This window comes from Carassius auratus, chromosome 28 (assembly GCF_003368295.1).
Source record: "Carassius auratus strain Wakin chromosome 28, ASM336829v1, whole genome shotgun sequence".
NCBI classification, from domain to species: domain Eukaryota; kingdom Metazoa; phylum Chordata; class Actinopteri; order Cypriniformes; family Cyprinidae; genus Carassius; species Carassius auratus.
In genome coordinates, this window is record NC_039270.1 from 2,257,168 (window position 1) to 2,278,305 (window position 21,138).

The 21,138-nt window shown below is 38.5% G+C and overlaps 1 protein-coding gene across 1 annotated transcript; it reads right to left on the reverse strand.

Annotated features, from left to right (window-relative positions):
* Positions 1-110: 110 nt before the first annotated feature.
* Positions 111-4,276, reverse strand: LOC113047491 (uncharacterized). The gene is made up of 6 exons (XM_026208881.1): positions 4,216-4,276; positions 3,569-3,901; positions 3,157-3,465; positions 2,959-3,004; positions 360-442; positions 111-279 (listed from the first exon to the last, which is right to left on the reverse strand). The coding sequence occupies exons 1-6, from the start codon at positions 4,274-4,276 to the stop codon at positions 248-250; spliced, it is 864 nt and encodes a 287-aa protein (XP_026064666.1). The 3' UTR covers positions 111-247.
* Between the last annotated feature and the right edge of the window lie 16,862 nt (positions 4,277-21,138).

Below are 21,138 nucleotides of genomic sequence, written 5' to 3' on the forward strand. Positions count from 1 at the left end.
TCACAAGAAAAAAAAATACATACATGTAAATAAAATTATAATATTAATAATAAATTAAACCAGGGTTACATCTGTAAAATGTTTCATGTAAAATTAGATGAATCAAGGTTAGAAAATTACCATGTACTGTATTATATGTATATGGAGCAAATATCATTAATAGCTGCATGGAAATATCCATAATATCATTGCTGTAATTTGTCCTGTTATTTGTAGGGAGTATTTTATTTGAATATTGTATTCATCACTATTTCCTCTGGTCCTGTGAATTCTTCCTCCCTGCCAAAAAAATCAAACAGGAAATTATTACTGAGCTCTGGGATTATTAAAGATCTATGTGAATCATCTCAAATACTCACCAGCTCGTCTTGCACAGATGATCTGAAGAAGAATCACAGTAGAAGCAGCAAATGCTGCAAACTCAAAAATAATCACTATCACTGTAGGAAAGATGATAGACACAATCAAGAGAAAAAAAAACAGACTTGATCTGTGAAACTGGGAGTGAAATCAAGGCATGGTAAAGATGTGTGGTACCTCTGAATAATGATCCAGCAGTCCTTCTGATTTCAGTTTCTGCTGGATCTGTGATCATGTCTGATAGTTCAGTTCAAACATAATAAACATCATCAACATCAAATCATTCTAGAGCTTCACATCACAGAAATGATGAATAAACTTGCACTGCTTTGAAATAAAATGATAGCAGATGATAGATTAAAAATCTCAAAGTGTAGGGAGAAAAACTGATGTTTGCCATTTTCCAAAAATAAATGTAATGACATTTTTTAAAAATCTTTCCCTCCAGTGTTATCTCTTTCTTACAACGGAGTTTTAATCCCACCTTGAAAAAAAAATAATCTAAGGTTACGAGATTAATGTCGTAATATTCTGAGAATAAAGTCGAACTTACGAGAATAAAGTTGAAATGTTACGAGAATAAAGTCGAAGTGTTTGGAGTATAAAGGCATAATATTACAAGAATAAAATTGAAAAGTTTTGAGAAATATTACAAGAATAAAGTGATAATACTATGAGAATAAAGTTGAAATGTTATGAGAATAATGTTGAAATATTATGAGAATAAAGTCAAAATGTTTCTTGAATAAAGTCGTAGTAATATGAGGTTAAACTCATAATATTTTGAGAATCAAAGTAAAAATTATGAAAAGAAAGTTAATTTTTTTTTACATGATTGCTGTAGTTTGTTGTTTTGTACAAGCATGTCTTCTGCGCCAGTAAGTTCATAGTTCTACATAAGGCCTTGCAAACATCAACGGTCATTTAAAAGGTAAGCGTTATTAAAAACTTTTTAAAGGGATAGTTCACCCAAATATTAAAATGATGTCATTAATAACTTGTGTCGTTCCAAACCCGTAAGACCTCCGTTTATCTTCGGAACACAGTTTAAGATATTTTAGATTTAGTCCGAGAGCTCTCAGTCCCTCCATTGAAGCTGTGTGTACGGTACACTGTCCATGTCCAGAAAGGTCAGAAAAACATCTTCAAAGTAGTCCATGTGACATCAAAGGGGTCAGTTAGAATATTTTGAAGCATCGAAAATACATTTTGGTCCAAAAATAGCAAAAACTACGACTTTATTCATCATTATCTTCCGTGTCTGTTGTGAGAGAGTTCAAAACAAAGCAGTTTGTCATATCCGGTTCGCGAATTAAGCATTCGATGTAACCGGATCTTTTTGAATCAGTTCACCAAATCGAACTAAATCGTTTTAAACGGTTGGTGTCTCCAATACGCATTAATCCACAAATGACTTAAGCTGTTAACTTTTTTAATGTGGCTGACACTCCCTCTGAGTTCAAACAAACCAATATCCCGGAGTAATTCATTTACTCAAACAGTACACTGACTGAACTGCTGTGAAGAGAGAACTGAAGATGAACACCGAGCCGAGCCAGATAACGAACAATAGACTGACTTTGTTCTGTCATGTTAAAAATAATAGTACTTCTAACTAAACTTCTCTGAAGTCACAACCTAATATCCCTTTAAACATGGACCAACTGCAGTGATGGGCAGCATCACTCCTGGAGGGCAATGTCCTGTAGAGTTTACTTCTATCATCCCTAATTAAAGGGCAGTCACACTACTCTTTTCAACTTTCATTGCATATGTATGTCAGAGAGAGTGGGAACCATAGTACAAGTTTGGTGAACTCGAACCTGCAAATTCGTATGAAACCGTGTGGCCAGTAGAAGATTAATACATCATGGCATTACCTCATAGCCAAATTTAAAGAACATAAGTCTAAGCTATAGCACTGCAGGAAAGTGGTGTAGATTGTTTTTACATTTTGGATTTCAGTTTTTAAAAAGACATTGCAAAACATGACATCATATCACAACCATTACAGCATACAATTACATTTTACGCTGTAATGGTTGTGATATGATGCCATGCTCTGCAGTGTCTTAATATATATATATATATATATATATATATATATATATATATATATATATATATATATATATATATATATATAAATTTCATTAACTTACATTTCACTTACATTATATATGAATTTGAAAGTAGCAAACTTTTTTAGAGCTTATTCTCAAAGTATTTTGACTTTATTTTCGTAACATTTCGACTCTATTTTGAAAATATTACAACTTTAATCTCGTAATTTTAGTTTTTTTTATTTAATGTGGCACTAAAACGCCACCAAATATTACCATATTACCAAACATAATGTAATAATATGTTCAGCAGAATGGTTACCACAAAACTCTTTGTAAAGCCTAAAATATCTGAACTTCAAACACTAACAGGTCTTTCCTATTAAACTTTATTTAATCAATTCTGTTGATTTTAGTTCAAGTGAGTACATGCATTTCTTTAACAAGGACAGAGGATTCAGTAATACTCAAAACATTATGCGTTCATTTTTTAACTGTACCTTGTGTAGAAGTTTTTGGTGTCAATGCAGTTGATTTTGTGGTGTGGACTGAAATCACTGGTGATAGTGTATCATCTTGAGCTGTAAAGATGAATGTTAGTTCAGATGCATCAAACTGCAGAATATGACATTATTATTTTAATCAGTAAATGCACAAGATAACTTTAGCATCATTATATTAGCACATCTAGCGGAGACTCTTCAGTAAATGATTGATGAGATTGTTTTTTCACCTGAACTCTTGACAGTATATATGGCTGAGGTTTTGACTTGATCTCTTTGAGTAACTTCACATCTCCACTCTCTATTGTCATCTTCATTCGGGAGTGTTGTATTCAGTGTGATGATACAGTGATCAGATGAGAATAATATCTGATAGCTGGAGTCTGATCTCGTGAGTTTAACACCAGCCTGATTCACCCAGAACAGATCGATTCCCTCAGAACGGATCCAAACATCACAAGAGTCTGCAGTATATGAATACAACTGACAGAAGAGAGTCACAGAGCGGCCTGCACTGATCTCAGTCTGTGAGGAAGAGACTGAAACACAAAATGACACACAAATCACAGACTCTTCAATCTTCATGAGAGTTTAAATGAATAATTTTCCCTTTTTAAATTGGCATCAAATCTGTCAAATTACCATGAAGGACATGAGGAAAAACACGAGCATCAGTTCCTTGCTGTTTTTGTTGTCCTTGCAGACCAGTCCATTGTTGGCAGCTGTAAGATCCATAATCTTCTTTTGTGACGTTCTTGATGTTCAGAGAGCAGTCAGACCCCAGACTCAGTCTCTCATGTCTATCGGTGTCATTCTTTTTTATCCCTAAACCAATCAGTTCAACTGCTGCTGAATCTCTGAATCTGTTATAGAGCCATGTAGTTGATCTGCAGTCAGGAAGAGCATTATTACAGGGCAGACGGACATTTTCACCAGAACTGATGAACACATGAGTCTCATCCACTCCACTGGAACCTGAAACACAAGAACCTCTGAGTGATCATCATATGTTAATTAATGAAAACATCTAACATAACAGCATGAAAAGTAAAAGATTCAGATCAGTCTTTTTTCCTGACTTAATGTTTACCAACTCTACAGAATAAGCTGTTTTTCTTTATCAGAGAGCTGTTCGAATCACAAACACTCTCGAGATGAAAATAATTCAGCGTCAGATGTTTGAGTGTGAAACTGTCTAGTTTTAGTTCATTAAGGAATAATTCAGTATGTTCTGTTTTTAACACAAGAAAAAAAAGTCATGTCTTATAGAGAAAGACAGATTTCTTTACCTGTGAGAAGTGAAGAGAGAAAGATCAGTCCCAGCAGAAACACATGACACTTACGAGCCATTTTCTATTTCCTCTTCATTATATGCTCTGAAGTCTTTCTTTAGATTCTTCCTGTGGTCGTTCACTTCCTCTGATCGGACTGACTGAGAGTTTAAATCATGTTAAAGTTTATATTTAGTGACACAATGCTTAAGCATAATGGAAAAGTGCTGCTTTACCTTTTGTGAAACATGTCAGAACTGTATTGTATTTTAACCATATTTGGTCTGTGCAAAAGTATGGCCTATAGACTGTGTTCAATAGCATTACTGTTAGTTTCACATCTTTCAGTAGTTTCCTGCATTCCATTCAATTCTAGAAATAATTTAGTTATTAGTCATAAAACACTATCCATGACTCACTTTTAGAAAATTAATTACACCGTTTTTAATGTAGTTTGAAATAGTTCGTATTCAAATCCAGCTTGGCCAAGCAAAAAGTCTTTGCACGTTTGTACGAGACATAACTGAATTATATCAACACACAGACACACATTATTTTCGGTCGTCTTTTGTCTCTTTGTGTTGTAGTTTGAGTTCTAGTGTTTTCTGAAGTGTGTTCCCGCAGACTGTGGAAACTCAGTTAGTTTGACCGCACTGGTTTAACACACACAGATCTGAGATCATCTCTGAAACCAGTTTGGATGAATGATGCTGTGAATTCTCACACATTCAGATGAGATCACAGCTCCTCTTCTTACCTTAACTGAAAGTCAACTTTTCCCTTTCGCATAAAGCAGTGGTTCCCAACCTTTTTCAACTCGCGGCCCACACATCCAAACACATATGTTTGCGCGGCCCACTTCAAAAAAATTAACTGACCCCGCTATTGTTGGGTTAATAACTTAGTACTCCGAAGCTAGATTTTAAACTATATTTATTGAATAAACTAGGGCTGTGCGATATGGACAAAAAAAAAAAAAAAAAAAACTATCGCGTTTTTTTTTAATCAATTTTGCAATTGTGACACACATCGATATGCTTTTACAGTCATAAATGCATTCAGGATTAATTTGAAACATATTTCCAAAAGAAAACCAATCAGAGCTTTATCAAAAAGTCATCTCTAGAACAGACATAAGTCAAAATTATCACTATAGTGAAGATGTAAAAAAATGTATAGACTTGTGGCAAAAAAAAAAAAAAAAAAATCCTGTATACAGGGACTTTTTTTTCTTTTTTGCCATGCATTGTTCATAGAGCTCATTAATTGTAGCGGTGCCTCAGGTGTTTGCAGCGTATGCGGTCAGCAGTGAGAGCGCATAAATATAACGCGAAAGCACATTAAAATAAAGCACGAGTGCGAATCTATCTGTTCGCAGCAGATTTCCTTTGCTCTGTCACAAAACCAGTCGTGCTTGCTCAGATACACACTGCTTTGCGAGGAGAGAGTATGCACACTTTAAACGTGTCTCCTCTCACTTAAACTGCATCCTGTTCACTAACAAATTCACTCTATGCTCATGTGTTAGACATGAATTATCGCACGTTTTTATTTCTAGCCTTTTACCGCAGTGAGAACGCTATGATCCGTCAACATTGGCTCAGAAAAAAGGCGCATCACAGACAGTGTGTGAACCTGGAGTTAGGGATATGCCCAGTCTCTGTTCTCGCGCTAGGCGAAATGCATTCTGATGGGATCGGATACGGGAGGTCAGGGCCGCGGAAAATTGTGGTATAAAGCGATTTAGAAATCGCCCACGCTCAAATCGTGATTTTAGGACGTTTTCTTTTAATCGCACAGCCCTAGAATGGACTGGAAATGAACAGAAAATAATTGGCGGCCCACCTGCAATACCACCGCGGCCCACTAGGGGGCCGCGGACCACAGGTTGAAAACCACTGGCATAAAGGTTTGCAATAGCTGATACAGACCATCTACAAGTGCACTGTCAATTTCATTGGTTCAGTGTATCAGTGTTTATTTCAATGATTTTAATTGAAGCTGGGTTCCTCATTCACACGCTCCACTTTACAAGCCGGGTGAAAGGAGAGTTTTATAATGACGGGACACACATTTATACAACACTTTATTCAAAAGGAAGAGCAGCTGGTTCTGTGCGTCATACGTCATTACATTATTTCTGCGTCATTGCACATGCGCAGTTCTTTCAGTTTCGTGGTTCAATCCGATCGAGTGTTTACAAGCACTCTTTACAATCATATTAGAAGTGGAACCACCCCTTCAATCCAATCTAAATTTCATTCAGATCAAGCTCAATCGGATCGATTAAAGGTGCCATGTGTAAAAATTGAGGTAAAAATATCCAAGAAATGACCTACACGCATCAAAAGAATTAGAAGAAATAAGGGCGATGATGTCGTTAAAAAAATGTCAAGTTATAGTGCTGCAGAGATATCAACCTTAATTAGCATTAGCATTACTAGCCCCGGCCCGACAGGTCTCGTAATTATAAGTAAATGTGAAATTGTGGAATGCATTTATAGTTTACACTCTGTTTGCACTATGATAAAACAAAATTATAACACAGAAATGAAGAAAAACAGCAATCAAGAAAAAAAAGAAAACAAGAAAACGCCAATAATTTAGCCCACACATCACATTAGTCATGCTAAGAATGGAGACCATGTGGTCTAAAAACTAATCACTGGTGATATTTGTATGTGTGCATTCTCAGTGTTTATTTGAGCTTTTATTTTTCACTCAGTAAGTACAATAAGATGTTTTATTTTGGTGCAGCTAGAAATATAGAATTAATCTCTTTTTCTATGCAAAATCTGATTGAATTATTGTTACATCTCTTAAAAAGTTGAACTGACTGTGATTATTCTAAAATTTGAAAAAAATGTTTGAACTGACATCACACAGATGCTGTCGACGCAAATTTTGCTGCATGGACAATATATTTTCCAGTTTAGTTTATTAAAATGGCTGTTCCAATAAGAAACTGCAGCTTATGTTTTTAGCTGTAGAGCTCTAATTTTATAACTTTTATAACTTACACAGTAAACATATCACTAATAGGTGTATTTATGGTTTTATTAACGGGAAAGGTTAGATTATATCATGATCTCTCAGGTATTTCTGTGATTTGCCTTCTGCAATCCCCCCTTTCTTTTTACTCCTTTTCTTCTGTCTTGCTCCCTCCTCCTTTCTGTGTTCTCTGTCTATCTCAGTGTCTACACACATGTATATCGTCCCCTTGGAATTTGAAGGTTCTATCTGACATTTTTGTCAAAATTGAGGTATTCACATATTATTATTCTGTGACAATTTATTTACATTATGTGATGTTTTATTTTAAGTTGTGTACATTCTGGGATTTTTTATTGAAAAAAAAAAAGGTTCTATCTACAGAAGTCTATGGAACACAAAAACTTTAAAGCTCAATATCTCAAAACTACTCAGAACGCAGATAGAACCTTATAATTCCAAGGGGACGATGTCTTCAGGAGTTCAAATATTCAGAGGAGGATGGGGGCTTTAAGCCAAAAGGTTATTGAATTAGACTGACCGAACTGTACAGTTCAATTGAGAAATACCAGATGGAATAGCATCCATAACTGTCCCATACTCTTTAGGAGTTACTGGTACATCACAAACCCTTTTACTATGATCTAAGCCACTTTTTTTGGTGAAACATTTTTGCACTTAATAAATGTTAAAAGTAAAAAAGTACATTTTAAAGTTGTGAAATCATTGAAATATACTTTAAGAATCAATTAATTGTAACTAGACATATTAATTAATCTCATAAATAAAAATGAGAAGAGAGTAAGATGAACAAGGTGAGAAAGTTCATCAACAGCGTCATGGGCCACTACATTAATAAAATGGAACTGGGAGAAACTGTTCAGATGGGATGAGGTCCATTTATCGAACAAGAATTATATTTTTTTGAAAAACCTTGTGGGTGCCATTAGCTAATAATAATAATAATTTATATAAACGTCCCCTAAAACAGTTTATGTATTCACCAAACGGACAGAAGTTTACTTCAAGAATGAAAAATTAGGCAAAGAGAAGTTATTCGTTCAGTGTTTAAAAAACGGAGCAAACGTAAAGGGCGATCTATATCATAGCTCTATAAATTAAGCATACAGACTTTATTAAAGCCACAGAAAAACAAACGTTTCAATGAAACTGCTCAAAATACAATTCATTATGTTCATTAACAATGATTTGTGGCGAATATAATGTAATTTAATGGAAAACTATGTGAATGGTGCTCTGAGGCTTGGCAGGATTTTCTTGCTCTGTTTAGCGTGCAGCGTCACGTGTCTAAACAAACAGCATGTCCTGTCTCTCTGTGCAGAGCGCCAGCTGGTCATTACTAACACCATTTTCCAGATGAAGAACAGGTTCAAGACCACCTGGCAGCACCCATGCTCAAAACATTGGCACCTACTTGACTACATGATTGTCCGTCTAAAGGATGGACAGGATGTCCTTACCAGCCGTGTTATGAGAGGAGCTGAGCACTGGACTGAACACCTCATGGTCAGATCCAATCTACTTGTGAGCATTCAACACCGTAGCCCGCGGACCGCCTCATACAAGGAACTCAACTGCACAACACTGAACAATCAGACCACCAAAGACAACAAAGATCCCAGAAGAATCAGCCGACTGGCCGGCTTAAAGCCAGGCTATTTTTTGTGTGCAATTTATTTGTAAATAAGAGTACTTTGTTTTGCATATTCACTTGTAAATAAAAGAGAAGTACTTCTTGACTGTTAATTTTTTTTAATGCGCTTTATGAATTATCCACAAAGCATTATTTTATATTTATTTTTTTGTCTTGAAAATATTTTTTTACACATTAAAACAAATTGTTCTGTACATTACTGAAAGTACTTTTACAACCATTTACGACATAGCTTAGGTTTAACATCAGAAAAACACCATCAGTTTGAGGCCACCGCTGCCTCCATGTGTTCTGGGGTCTTCAGGAGGTGAGTCTCTTGGTGAATTGCCAGCACCTCCTCAGCGACTCGGAGGACAATGTGGTGACAGTGGAATGAGGCACATGTCAAACACTCTGGAGACCACTTTGTATGATCTAGCACTAGCAGACAGAAGAGAAACACCAGGGTCTGGATTGTGGCACCCATTCATTGTTTGTGTTCACTTCTCAGAAGATCCTGCAGCTCTGTCAGGGCCTCGCTGCTCAGAACAAAACCATTAAAATCTTTCCACCTCTGCCACATTCAGCTTTATACTGCAGTACAGGGGTCCGCTCTGATTTAGAGAAAGAAGGAAAAGAGAAATTGTTTAGAGCTATGACAACATAAATAGTACTAGAAATATTTATATACTTTTAGTAACTACTACTACCGCATTGGGGAAAAACTACTAGTCATATTTAAAACCTTAGCTGAAGGGATAGATCACCCAAAAATGAACATTATAAACTTGGAACACTTTAAGAGTGAGTAAATGATTACAGAATTTTTGGCTGAACTATCCTTTAAGTAAAAGTATTATCTTTCATACTGAAATATACTTAAGTTATTGAGAGTATATGTGAAGGTATACAATGTTGTTTTGAAGGAAAAAAATAAAATATTTATCAGGATGGTGTTACATTAATATTACTTCTGCATTACTGTGTATGTAGCATTTTACTTCCGAATATGTTCAAGGTTAGTAAATTTAAAGTTGCATACTTCATATAGCTGTTGGTTTGTTTAATCTACATCATGTTGTGAAAGACCATATTTTGTGTATTTTGTAGTTTTTCAAGTCTATGATTACATTATTCAAGTAAGTTCAAGTAAGCTTGACGTACTTAACCAGCACTGCCGGTGGTGAAACACTCCTATCATCACCTTCATTGTGATATAAAACACAGGATCCACCTATCCTGGAAGGATGCCAGTGCTCATCGTACCATTTCTATGCGACAGGAGAAGGACGCTTGGACAGGAGCATTAACCTGGAACACCTGAGCCCCTTTCACACTGCCATTCCAGCAAAAACAGGAGTTAAGTGTTCCTGCAATTGGTCCCTGGTCGCTAGATTTGGCACTTTCACACTGCCAGTGATGACCCGGTATATGTGCGTGCTTTCACACACAACCCTTGAAGATCCCGTAACGACACGTGACATCAGCGCGTGACGTGTAATGTACGAGTCGACAACGCTAGGCACCTTATACTTTCACTGAAGCAAGCAAACGGTCTCGGCGTCAGCGCGGAAAGTGTTGAACAAACTGATCTCTGCTTCATTACAGTTTGCACATATGTTTTCATCGCGAATGTTGATCTTCAAAACAGCCAGTCATCACTTCGACACGGAATTAGATCTGGCTTTTGTTCACACAGCGTCGTCCCGGGTCGAACCCCCCAATGTTACTAGATCACCGACCCGGGTTCAATTCGGTAATCAATTCCGGGACGTGGTTGCTTTCACACAGAAGGCGACCCGGCAATGTTCCGGAAATATTGCGGGTCCGACGATGTCCCGCGATGGTGGAGCATCTCATGCACTTCGGAGGCGTGGCCTTAACTTTGGGATGCAGAGGACGTGTACGTGATGAACACTTCGCACCCTACACATCCCAGAATAAATTGAGCACAGGTGATGACGGAATTAATATTCAAACAACATGGCAGGTGAGACATCAGTGGCGTCTACAGATGAATTCACATTTAAATGTAAGTATCAATAAATAAATAAAAATCCAGCAAAATAAGAGTGAAAAGGTGGAGGTTTTCCTACAAAATGTGAACTTAAAATAACATTTGTACCACTGAGCACTCATTTGTTAGGTAGTTTGTGGCAAAACTTCTAATATTTCAATTGCTTTTTAGGGAGCAACGAGCAAACAGCTCAATTAATTAAATTAAGGGGTCAGAATAACCATTTATTCACGGGGGCCAAAAACTCGCCCAGCGTGGCTTGGAGGTAAGGCCATGACTTCCTTTGCAATTTTTCCACCAGGCTCTCTTGTTTATTATAACCATTAGCTGCCACCCTAGACAAAGCCTACAAACAATATGGCAATGAGTATAGAAGGCAGTAGTCTTTCAATTTGTGTTTATGTATTGCTATCATGCAAGATGTGTACACATTTGAACCAAACTTGAGCACTTCATTTAGGACAATTCTGGAAAAAAAAAGTAAATTAATATACACATTTACTGAAATTCATGGTTTTCATGAAATTCATGGTTTATTTATTTTGCCTTAGGATTGCAAGTGTCCTGGGACCGGTGAGGGGGTGAGTGGGAAACCCACTGCTGAAACTTGGCCCTTATTTGTCCTCATGGATGAGGTGTTAGGACAGCGGCCCTCAAACAACCCCCGTCCTTATTGCCTCCATCCCTGAGGAAACGGCAGCGCCAAGTTCAGCGGTGGGTGATCGTGAAGATGAGGAGCCATCACCAACACCAGCCAAAAGAAAACAGGGCCGTGATGATGAGCTGGTGGAGCTACTCAGAGAAGACATGAGGTTACAGAAGGAGACGGAGGAGAGAAGAGCCCAAGAGAGCAGAGAGCGAATGAACCGACTGTTTGGTCTTCTTGAGAAAATGTATATATATTACAAATAAAATAACCATTTTCTCAAGAAGACAACACCTATTTTAAGTCTGTTTGCCAACGAAATGTTCTAATTTCTGTCCAATAAATTTTTTTGTGAGTAAAAAAAATTAAAATAGATTAGTTGTTTTTGTTTTTTCTTGTGTAAATAAAAGGACTCTATAGTACACTGTTGCAACTTATAATTCTTACACCACATATGTCTTAAATTAAATTGCTACATTTAAAACAAATAATTTAAAACATTAATGAAACTACTTAACATGACTTGGGTTTATCTTCAGAAAACCAACATAGAAATAGAGCATATAAAACAGAACAAAACATTTCTCCAAAGCATGCTCCCCCTCATCTCCTCCTCGTGCTCATCCTCCAGGGCCATGATGTCACCAACCCCAAGGCAGATGTTATGGAGGATGGCACAGGCTGTTATGACCTGAAATAGTAAAAAAAATAAAAAGGGAACAAAAGTACATCTTCAGAAAAATAAATCTGTTTATTCTTTTACAGAATTTTTTAAATGTCTTTGCAATTCAGTTACGTAAGGTACAAAGGTGTGGTGAACCTCCAGCGCTTGCAGGAAGATGGCCCTGAATCTGGACTTCATCATCCCAAAAGCACGCTCTATAATGGCGCGTGCCCTAGAAGGATGTTAAAGCTTTGTGCTCTCACTCCTTGTACTGGTCTCTTGTAGGGAGTGATTTATGAACTACTTTACTTCTAAAATCGATACTATTAGAGATAAAATTGCAACCATTCAGCCGTCAGCTACAGTATCACATCAGACAGTGCACTACAAAACCCCTTAAGAACAGTTCCACTTATTCTCTACTTTAGGAGAGGAAGAATTGTATAAACTTGTTAAATCATCTAAACCAACAACAATTCCTCATGTCATTAGTATATGTACCCCAAAACCTTCAAACTGGCTGTTATTAAGCCTCTCATAAAAAAAAAAAAAAAAAAAACACAACTTGACCCCAAAGAACTTGTTAATTATAGACCAATCTCGAATCTCCCTTTTCTGTCCAAGATACTAGAAAAAGTGGTATTCTCACAATTATATTCCTTCTTAGAGAAAAATGGTATATGTGAGGATTTCCAGTCAGCATTTAGACTGTATCATAGTACTGAGACTGCTCTCCTTATAGTTACAAATGATCTGCTCTTATCATCTGATTGTGGGTGTTTCTCTCTAATAGTTTTATTGGATCTTAGTGCTGCGTTTGACACCATTGACCACAGCATTCTTTTGCATAGACTTGAACACTTTGTTGGCATCAGTGGAACTGCATTAGCATGGTTTAAATCGTACTTATATGAACGCCATCAGTTCGTAGCAGTGAATTAAGATGTATCATAACGATCACAGGTGCAGTATGGAGTACCTCAAGGCTCAGTACAAGGGCTGCTACTCTTGACGCTTTATATGTTACCCTTGGGAGATATCATCAGGAAACATGGTGTTAGCTTTCACTGTTATGCTGATGATACTCAGCTCTATATTTCCTCGCAGTCTGGTGAAACATACCAATTTGAAAAACTAATTGGAATGCATAGTCGATATAAAAAATTGGATGACGAGTAATTTCTTACTGCTAAATTCAGAAAAAACAGAGGTGTTAAGTATAGGGCCTAAAAACTCTGCTTGTAATAACCTAGAACACTGTCTAAGACTTGATGGTTGCTCTGTCAATTCTTCGTCATCAGTTAGGAACCTAGGTGTGCTACTTGATCGCAATCTTTCCTTAGAAAGCCACGTTTCTAGCATTTGTAAAACTGCATTTTTCCATTTCAAAAATATATCTAAATTACGGCCTATGCTCTCAATGTCAAATGCAGAAATGTTAATCCATGCATTTATGACCTCAAGGTTAGATTATTGTAATGCTTTATTGGGTGGTTGTCCTGCACGCTTAGTAAACAAACTACAGCTAGTCCAAAATGCAGCAGCAAGAGTTCTTACTAGAACCAGGAAGTATGATCATATTAGCCCGGCCCTGTCCACACTGCACTGGCTCCCTATCAAACATTGTATAGATTTTTTCTTTAAATCTAGTTTAAATCTAGATTAAAGACCCATCTCTTTAACCTGGTTTACACATAACATACTAACATGCTTTTAATATCCAAATCCATTAAAGGATTTTTAGGCTGCATTAATTAGGTAAACCGGAGAGAAGAATTAGAAGAATGGCATCTACGCTAATATTTGGCTGTTTCTCTCTTGTTCCGAGGTCACCGTGGCCACCAGATCCAGTCTGTATCCAGATCACAGGGTCACTGCAGTCGCCCGGATGCAGTACGTATCCAGACCAGATGGTGGATCAGCACCTAGAAAGGACCTCTAGTGCCCAGAAAGACGGTGGAGACCAGGACAACTAGAGCCCCAGATACAGATCCCCTGTAAAGACCTTGTCTCAGAGGAGCACCAGGACAAGACCACAGGAAACAGATGATTCTTCTGCACAATCTGACTTTGCTGCAGCCTGGAATTGAACTACTGGTTTCGTCTGGTCAGAAGAGAACTGGTCCCCCAACTGAGCCTCCCAAGATTTTTTTCTCCATTCTGTCACCGATGGAGTTTCGGTTCCTTGCCGCTGTCGCCTCTGGCTTGCTTAGTTGGGGTCACTTCACCTACAGCGATATCATTGACTTGATTGCAAATAAATGCACAGACACTATTTAACTGAACAGAGATGACATCACTGAATTCAATGATGAACTGCCTTAACTATCATTTTGCATTATTGAGACACTGTTTTCCAAATGAATGTTGTTCAGTGCTTTGATGCAATGTATTTTGTTTAAAGCACTATATAAATAAAGGTGATTGATTGATTGATTTATGAGGGGGAATGGCTGTCGGAGGCATGGGTAACCTCCATCTGTCAGGATAAAGTTCCCTGGAGGAGGGTACACTGACCTCCTGTACAGTGGGCTGTTGCGGAGCACTCATGCATCATGCACTGACGCGGGCCAGCCCCCGTAGGTGTCTGTGAAGCGGCCCTGATGTTCACATACAGCCTGCAGGATTATAGATGGGAACAGTTTCCTGTAGCACTGACCATCAGAGCCGCTCGGTGGCTTGATGCGGACATGACAGCTGTCGATTGCTCCTGCAGCTTTCAAGAAAGCTCTGTGTCTTGCCAGCCCTGCAAACCCATGACCAACTGCCTACAGGTCTTCTGGGGTCTTCGGGAGGTGAATTACTTGGTGGCGAATGGCCACCACCTTCTCAGCAACTCGGTGGACTATGCGGTGGACAGTGGAACGAGGCATGTCAAACACTCTGGAGACCACTCTGTATGATGTACCACATGCCAGCCAGAATAGAAACACCAGGGTCTCAATTGTAGCACCCCATCCATGTTGCCGTTGTCTTTTCAGAAGATCTAGTAGCACTGTCAGGGCCTCCTGTACAAGGTGTGTCACCATCATTGAAAAACCTTTCCAGCACTGGGACATTAAGGGTTATCCTGCAGTACAGGGGATCTGGTCTGATTTAGGGGCAGAAGGAAAAAATAAATAGTTTAGAAAGTAAATAGTAGAAGAAATATTGAGATACTTTAGGGCACGTCCTGATTTTGCCAAGTCCGATGTGTTCCTAGGTCAACATATTTTGTTGACCCTGGAACAACATTTTACTCCAAAAATATATTCTTAACCATATCCCTACACCTAAACCTAACCTTAACCATGAGTAATCCCTAAAATCAGAGGAAATGATAGATGAATGACACTGATGTACAAGCACCAAACACTGATTTTAAGCATAAACTTCACAAAATCTATAAACTGGTTCTTCAAATCTGATTGGTTAATCACAATGTTGTTCCAGGGTCAACAACGATGTTGTCCCAGGAACATGTCTCACTTGGTAAAATCAGGTTAGGCTACTTTAGGACACTACTTTTAGTAACTACTAATAACACATTGAGGAAATGTACTAGTCATATTTAGAACTTTAGTTAAAGGGATAGTTCACCCAAAGATTTTAATTCAGTAATCATTTTAACCCCCATTAACAACCATTGTATTTTTTTTCTCCATATGGTAATCAATGGGGGCAAGATCTGCTTGGTTACAAACACTGTTCCAAATATCTTTGTCCACAGCAGAACAAAGAAAGGTTTGTATAAAGGAACTTGAGAGTGAGTAAATTATTGAATTTTAATTTCAGTCCTATTAAGTGAAAGTATTATCTTGCATACTGTAATATATTTAAGGCATGAAGAGTAAAAGTGAAAGTATGTATTGTTCTGAAAAAAATAATTTATCAGAATGGTTTTGTATGGGGAAGTCGTGGCTTAATGGTTAGAGAGGTTGACTCCTAACCCTAGGGTTGTGGGTTGGAATCAAGGGCTGACAATAACACGACTTGGGGGCCCCTGAGCTCAACTGCACAAAGAACCCCAAACTGCTCCCCGAGCGCCGCAGCATAAATGGCTGCCCACTGCTCCGGGTGTATGTTCACAGTGTGTGTGTGTGTGTGTGTGTTCACTGCTGTGCATGTGCACTCTGGATGGGTTAAATGCAGAAGACGAATTCTGAGTATGGGTCACCATACTTGGCTGAATGTCATGACACTAATGTTACTGCTGCAGAACTGTGTATGTTGCATTTTACTTCTGAATTTGTTCAAGTTTATTACATTTAAAGTTGCCTACTTAATATACTGCTGGGTAGTTTAATGTACAACAATGCATCAAAAGACCATATTATTATATAGTGCTGCTGTCCTGTGAGAAAAAAAACCACATAGTACAGTGACATCATTGAGCTGAACAAAAGTGCTCCATTTGTTTTCATTTACTCAGTTTTATCTTTATAGTTACGTAACTGCCTAAACCTTTTTAAATAAGTTCACCATGGTCAAGACGATAAACTATTTTAAAAACGCATCTTAGTAAGATATCAGTCAACATTCCCCCCATCTCCTCCATTAAAACATAAAATATAAAAACAAATATTAATAATGCTGTCCCCATAACTTTTATAAATATGCCAGGATGCCAGCTCTCCTCTCACCGTTGCTATGCGACAGAGCGCTAATCAGAAACACCTTTAGGCGGAACTAGGAAATCCAGTGAAGGTGGAGCATCTCACGCACTTCGGAGGGCCCTTCGTGCACTTCGGAGGCCTGGTCTTCGAAGTCCGTGGACTTTGGGCAACTTTGGGACACAGCTTCTCTCTCTCTCCCTCTCATTCTTGGTTTAACTTCCTGTTTGTGCTATCACCCGTTTAGACTCAGGTTAGTCCCTTCTCACATATGTTGGTTCTATTTATGTTATTTTTATTTTGACTTTTGTGTATTTTTAATATTCCTTTTGGTTTTCTAAAGCTATTAGGACATTTTTATTTTACCTTTTCCTTATTTTAGTTATTTGACCATCACCATCTTGTCATGAACCAGGTATCCCCTTGTCTCTGTCTCCCTCTTCTGGTTAGTCTCCTTCACACACTTCCACTCATCTCATTCTCCCCTTTCTCTTCTCTCTACACCTGCACCTGCTTTCTCTGATTAGACCGTCTATTTCTAGCCTTCTCTCTCCTTTGTTCTCCTGCAGAGTATTTCCTTTATGCTCGCATACGCTCCTGATCCTGGAGTTATTGGCCATCAGAGAATGGCGACACTGGTTAGTGGGTGCCTCTGTGCCGTTCTTGGTCTGGACCGATCACAGGAATTTGGAGTACATTCGCACCGCTCAGAGACTTAACGCTGGTCAGGCTTTGCGTGCTTTGATTTAACCATTTCCTACCAACCCGGCTCTAAGAACATGAAGCCAGACGCGCTCTCACGGCAGTTCGCTCCTCCCGAGGTCACTCCTGTTAGGGAGGAGATTCTTCCTCAGGGCATATTAGTGGGCGCAGATGTTTGGGGAATAGAATGTCTTGTTAAACGCGCATTAGCTCACTCCATCACCCCTCGCTCTTGCCTGAGAGACCGTTTATTCATTCCACCATCTGCGCGGCTCGGCGTACTTCAATGGGGGCACTCCTCTAAACTATTCGCTCACATTGGTGTTAGGGCATTAGCTCACTCCATCACCCCTCGCTTCCATGGCACCATCGCTTCCATTCGCTCTAGATTCTGGTCTGTAGACCGTCTATTTCTAGCATTCTCTCTCCTTTTTTCTCTGCCAGAGTATTTCCTTATGCTCGCATACACTCCTGATACTGGCTCTTCTCCCCTACCTTATCGTGTCGTGTGGTGTGCATTGAACCCTCGCTAACCTCTCTTTTACCCAGCCTCCCACTGACTGTCACTGGCTATCCCCATCCGCTCACCCGGACCCGTTCTCTGCTCTCCCGGGAACCTCAATAACTGGCAGACTGACGAACCTCCTTTGATTAACCCTTTAGGCACCAGAGTTTTTTTCTTAATTTCAAAAAGCTATATCTTAAAATTGATAAAAAATAGAGACTTTTTGTAAATTATAGAAATATTAAGGATGACCCAATGTTTATGTAGGGATTACATTTTCCCATCTAATTTGCATATTATGACGTCATATGGTGGCGGCCATCTTGAATTATAGAATTTTCATGAAAAGTCACATTTAAATGATCAAATGCAGCACTTATTTCCCCCCAAAATGTCCCTCACCTTCTGTGTGCTATATTGCAAAAATACTGAATGCTCAGGTAAATAGTAAGTAATAAACAAACTGTGTAAATCATTACTTATAAATGGTAGAAACAAACTGAATGCATGTAGCGGGTGGCTTTTTGTTGTAGAGATTTTCAATTTATGACATACTGCAGGCACTCTGATTCCATGTATGAGGCACATATATATTATTCATATGACACATAAACACAAGTAGACAAGACCCGTTTAGTTCAAAAGCTATGACCAATGTCACACCGCCTCTGCTCCTGCTACGAGCAGCGCAGCCAGATCTGCCTCGCGGGCGCCGAGTGTGCACAGCTCGGACTACTGTCAGTGTCATTGCGACTCCCCACCCTGCCTCCATGTTGCCCCCTAACTGTCCAGTGAATACTTCAACCTCGTCTAACATACCCAGTGGCATTAGACAAAGTCTCCATCACAATACTGTCGCCGCGATTGCGGAGAGGCACACGGTCAGAAGACAAAGCTACATGTCTAGCGCGGTAAAAATCTCCCGCCTCGTTCCCCGCAACACTAACACGACTGCTAAATTCTCTGACCCCAGGAAACATCGTTCCCACCACTGACATTGGGCAAAGGACCATCTACATTGGGCACATGATTCACCGTTTGTGCTTGGTGTAGGGCTATACTTTCACTTTCAGAATCACAGTATTCTTCTGAATGCAGATATTCCCCTTCAGAATCAGGGTCCGCGAATAGAAGTCCCAACACTTCATCGCGGGTAAGCTTTATTGATGCCATTAGATAATAATAATAATAATAATAATAATAATAATAATCTAATGCCAATACTCGCTGACGTTGACAATATTGCTCTGATAAAATGGCTCACTCTCACACTAGCTCCGCTTTTGTTCGCACTGGTTCAATGCGCTCTAGCTCGAAGATTTTGTATAGAAGCATGATGTTTTTTTTGAGTCAGAGATGAAGTATTACATGTCTGCCATCTGGTGCACCCTATTTTAATAGGGTGTAAAGTGAAATTTTACACCCTATTTGACAAGATCGGCCATTTTATTCAGTGCCACATCTTGTCGAGTAAACTCTACTTTGGCGCCTAGAGGGTTATTTGAAAGACATTTCTGTTTGAAAAGTTGCCTAGCGACAGACAGCCTGAGTTATTTCACCCTGCGAAGATTAATTAAAGACATTGTCTGCCTTCAAAATTGAGTCCTCTCTCTCCTTCAGCATTGTGACACATCTTCCCTCTCAGTATAGGTTAGATAAGTTCTAGCAACTGTTGTCACCTTAATGAATTGTACAGGTTTTAGTGGCCTGTCTCTTCTAAAACCCTTCTTACACCAGGCCCCTGAGCAGACGAGAAACACTTCATATTATTTCTGTTGATTACCTTGAGGTGTTTGATGTGTCCCTGCTAGCACAGCTAACAGTCTCCCTAGGTTTCATGACCATGCTACAGTTGGTAGACAGCCTAATTGGGCTTTACCGCCGCGTGTACCACTGTAATTCAGTCGCGTGTTAAAATCATTTGCGAAACTACCACCAGGTGGCGCAAAGGGACGGATTGTGAAATGAATGTAATTGTAAAATGAAATAAAAGGAAGAAGTAAAACAACAATAACATTATGATATAACATTGTAATTTCTTTAAAAAATATTCAAACATTTACAGTGAGTTAATTTTAAAACGTAAGATAGTCTTAGGCTACAGTCTACTCATCAAAAATTAAAAGTAGACCTTTACACAAAGGATCATATGCACGCTATTGTTATTAAACAGTAGATAAATATAAGGCCTATCTATATATCTATCTATCTATCTATCCATCTATATATATATATATATGGATAAAAAGCTAAATGTTTTCATTTCATTTTCATTTCGGTTAATTCTTGGTTTTAAAAAAATATTCACGTTCCATATGCAGAGCGAAATGGGAACGGTCCAGCATTTAGCAATAATTATTATTAACTCTGTTTTTATTGATTTTTTTCAAACAACTAACACTTTGCATTTTTTAATTATGCCTTATGTGTGACCAAAATTGAGTATTTTCTGTTTCTGCTGTTTGATCGAGCTGGTGTCTCGTGCACATATTCACTGGAAACAGCAGTCATTCACCAGACATTCAGCGTTAGCAGCAATCCATTTACTCCACATATTGTTAATTATGATTTTTTTACATTGATACTGAAACATGCATGAACAACAAAGCCTATTTTACCTCATGAATAATAGTTAAGCTTCAAATGAGCAACATCACGAATATGGAAACGGATTTCTCCTGAGCGAGAGAATGAGAAAGCCCAACCTTACATTATGCTTAGCTTTAAATTATTATAATTTTTTGTTTGTTTATAGCTAAGACTATATTATTAAATACTGCAATTAAGTTTATCCATTAGAATTCTATATTCTTGTCACGGGTGCGTACTGGACAGAGGACTCAGATGCAGAGTAAAGAAAAAGGAGAATCTTTATTCTCGCCACAAAACACAAAATAACATAAACAACAATGAAATGCTCTGGTGCACACAGAGATCTCCGAGCTGGCCGGATCTCCGAATTACGCATCCTTTGACACAAGAACAGAGGGTGAGACTGATAATGAGAATAATGCAAAACATGGGCAAAGACAAAACAATCTACTCACGACCACAGACAGAAAAGCAGAGACATATAAGGGAGTGGGGGAACGAGCGACAGGTGGGGAAGAATCAGCTCGTGATCAACCCCGCCATGATCAGCACTGATTGCCCAGACTACGAGCTACTGA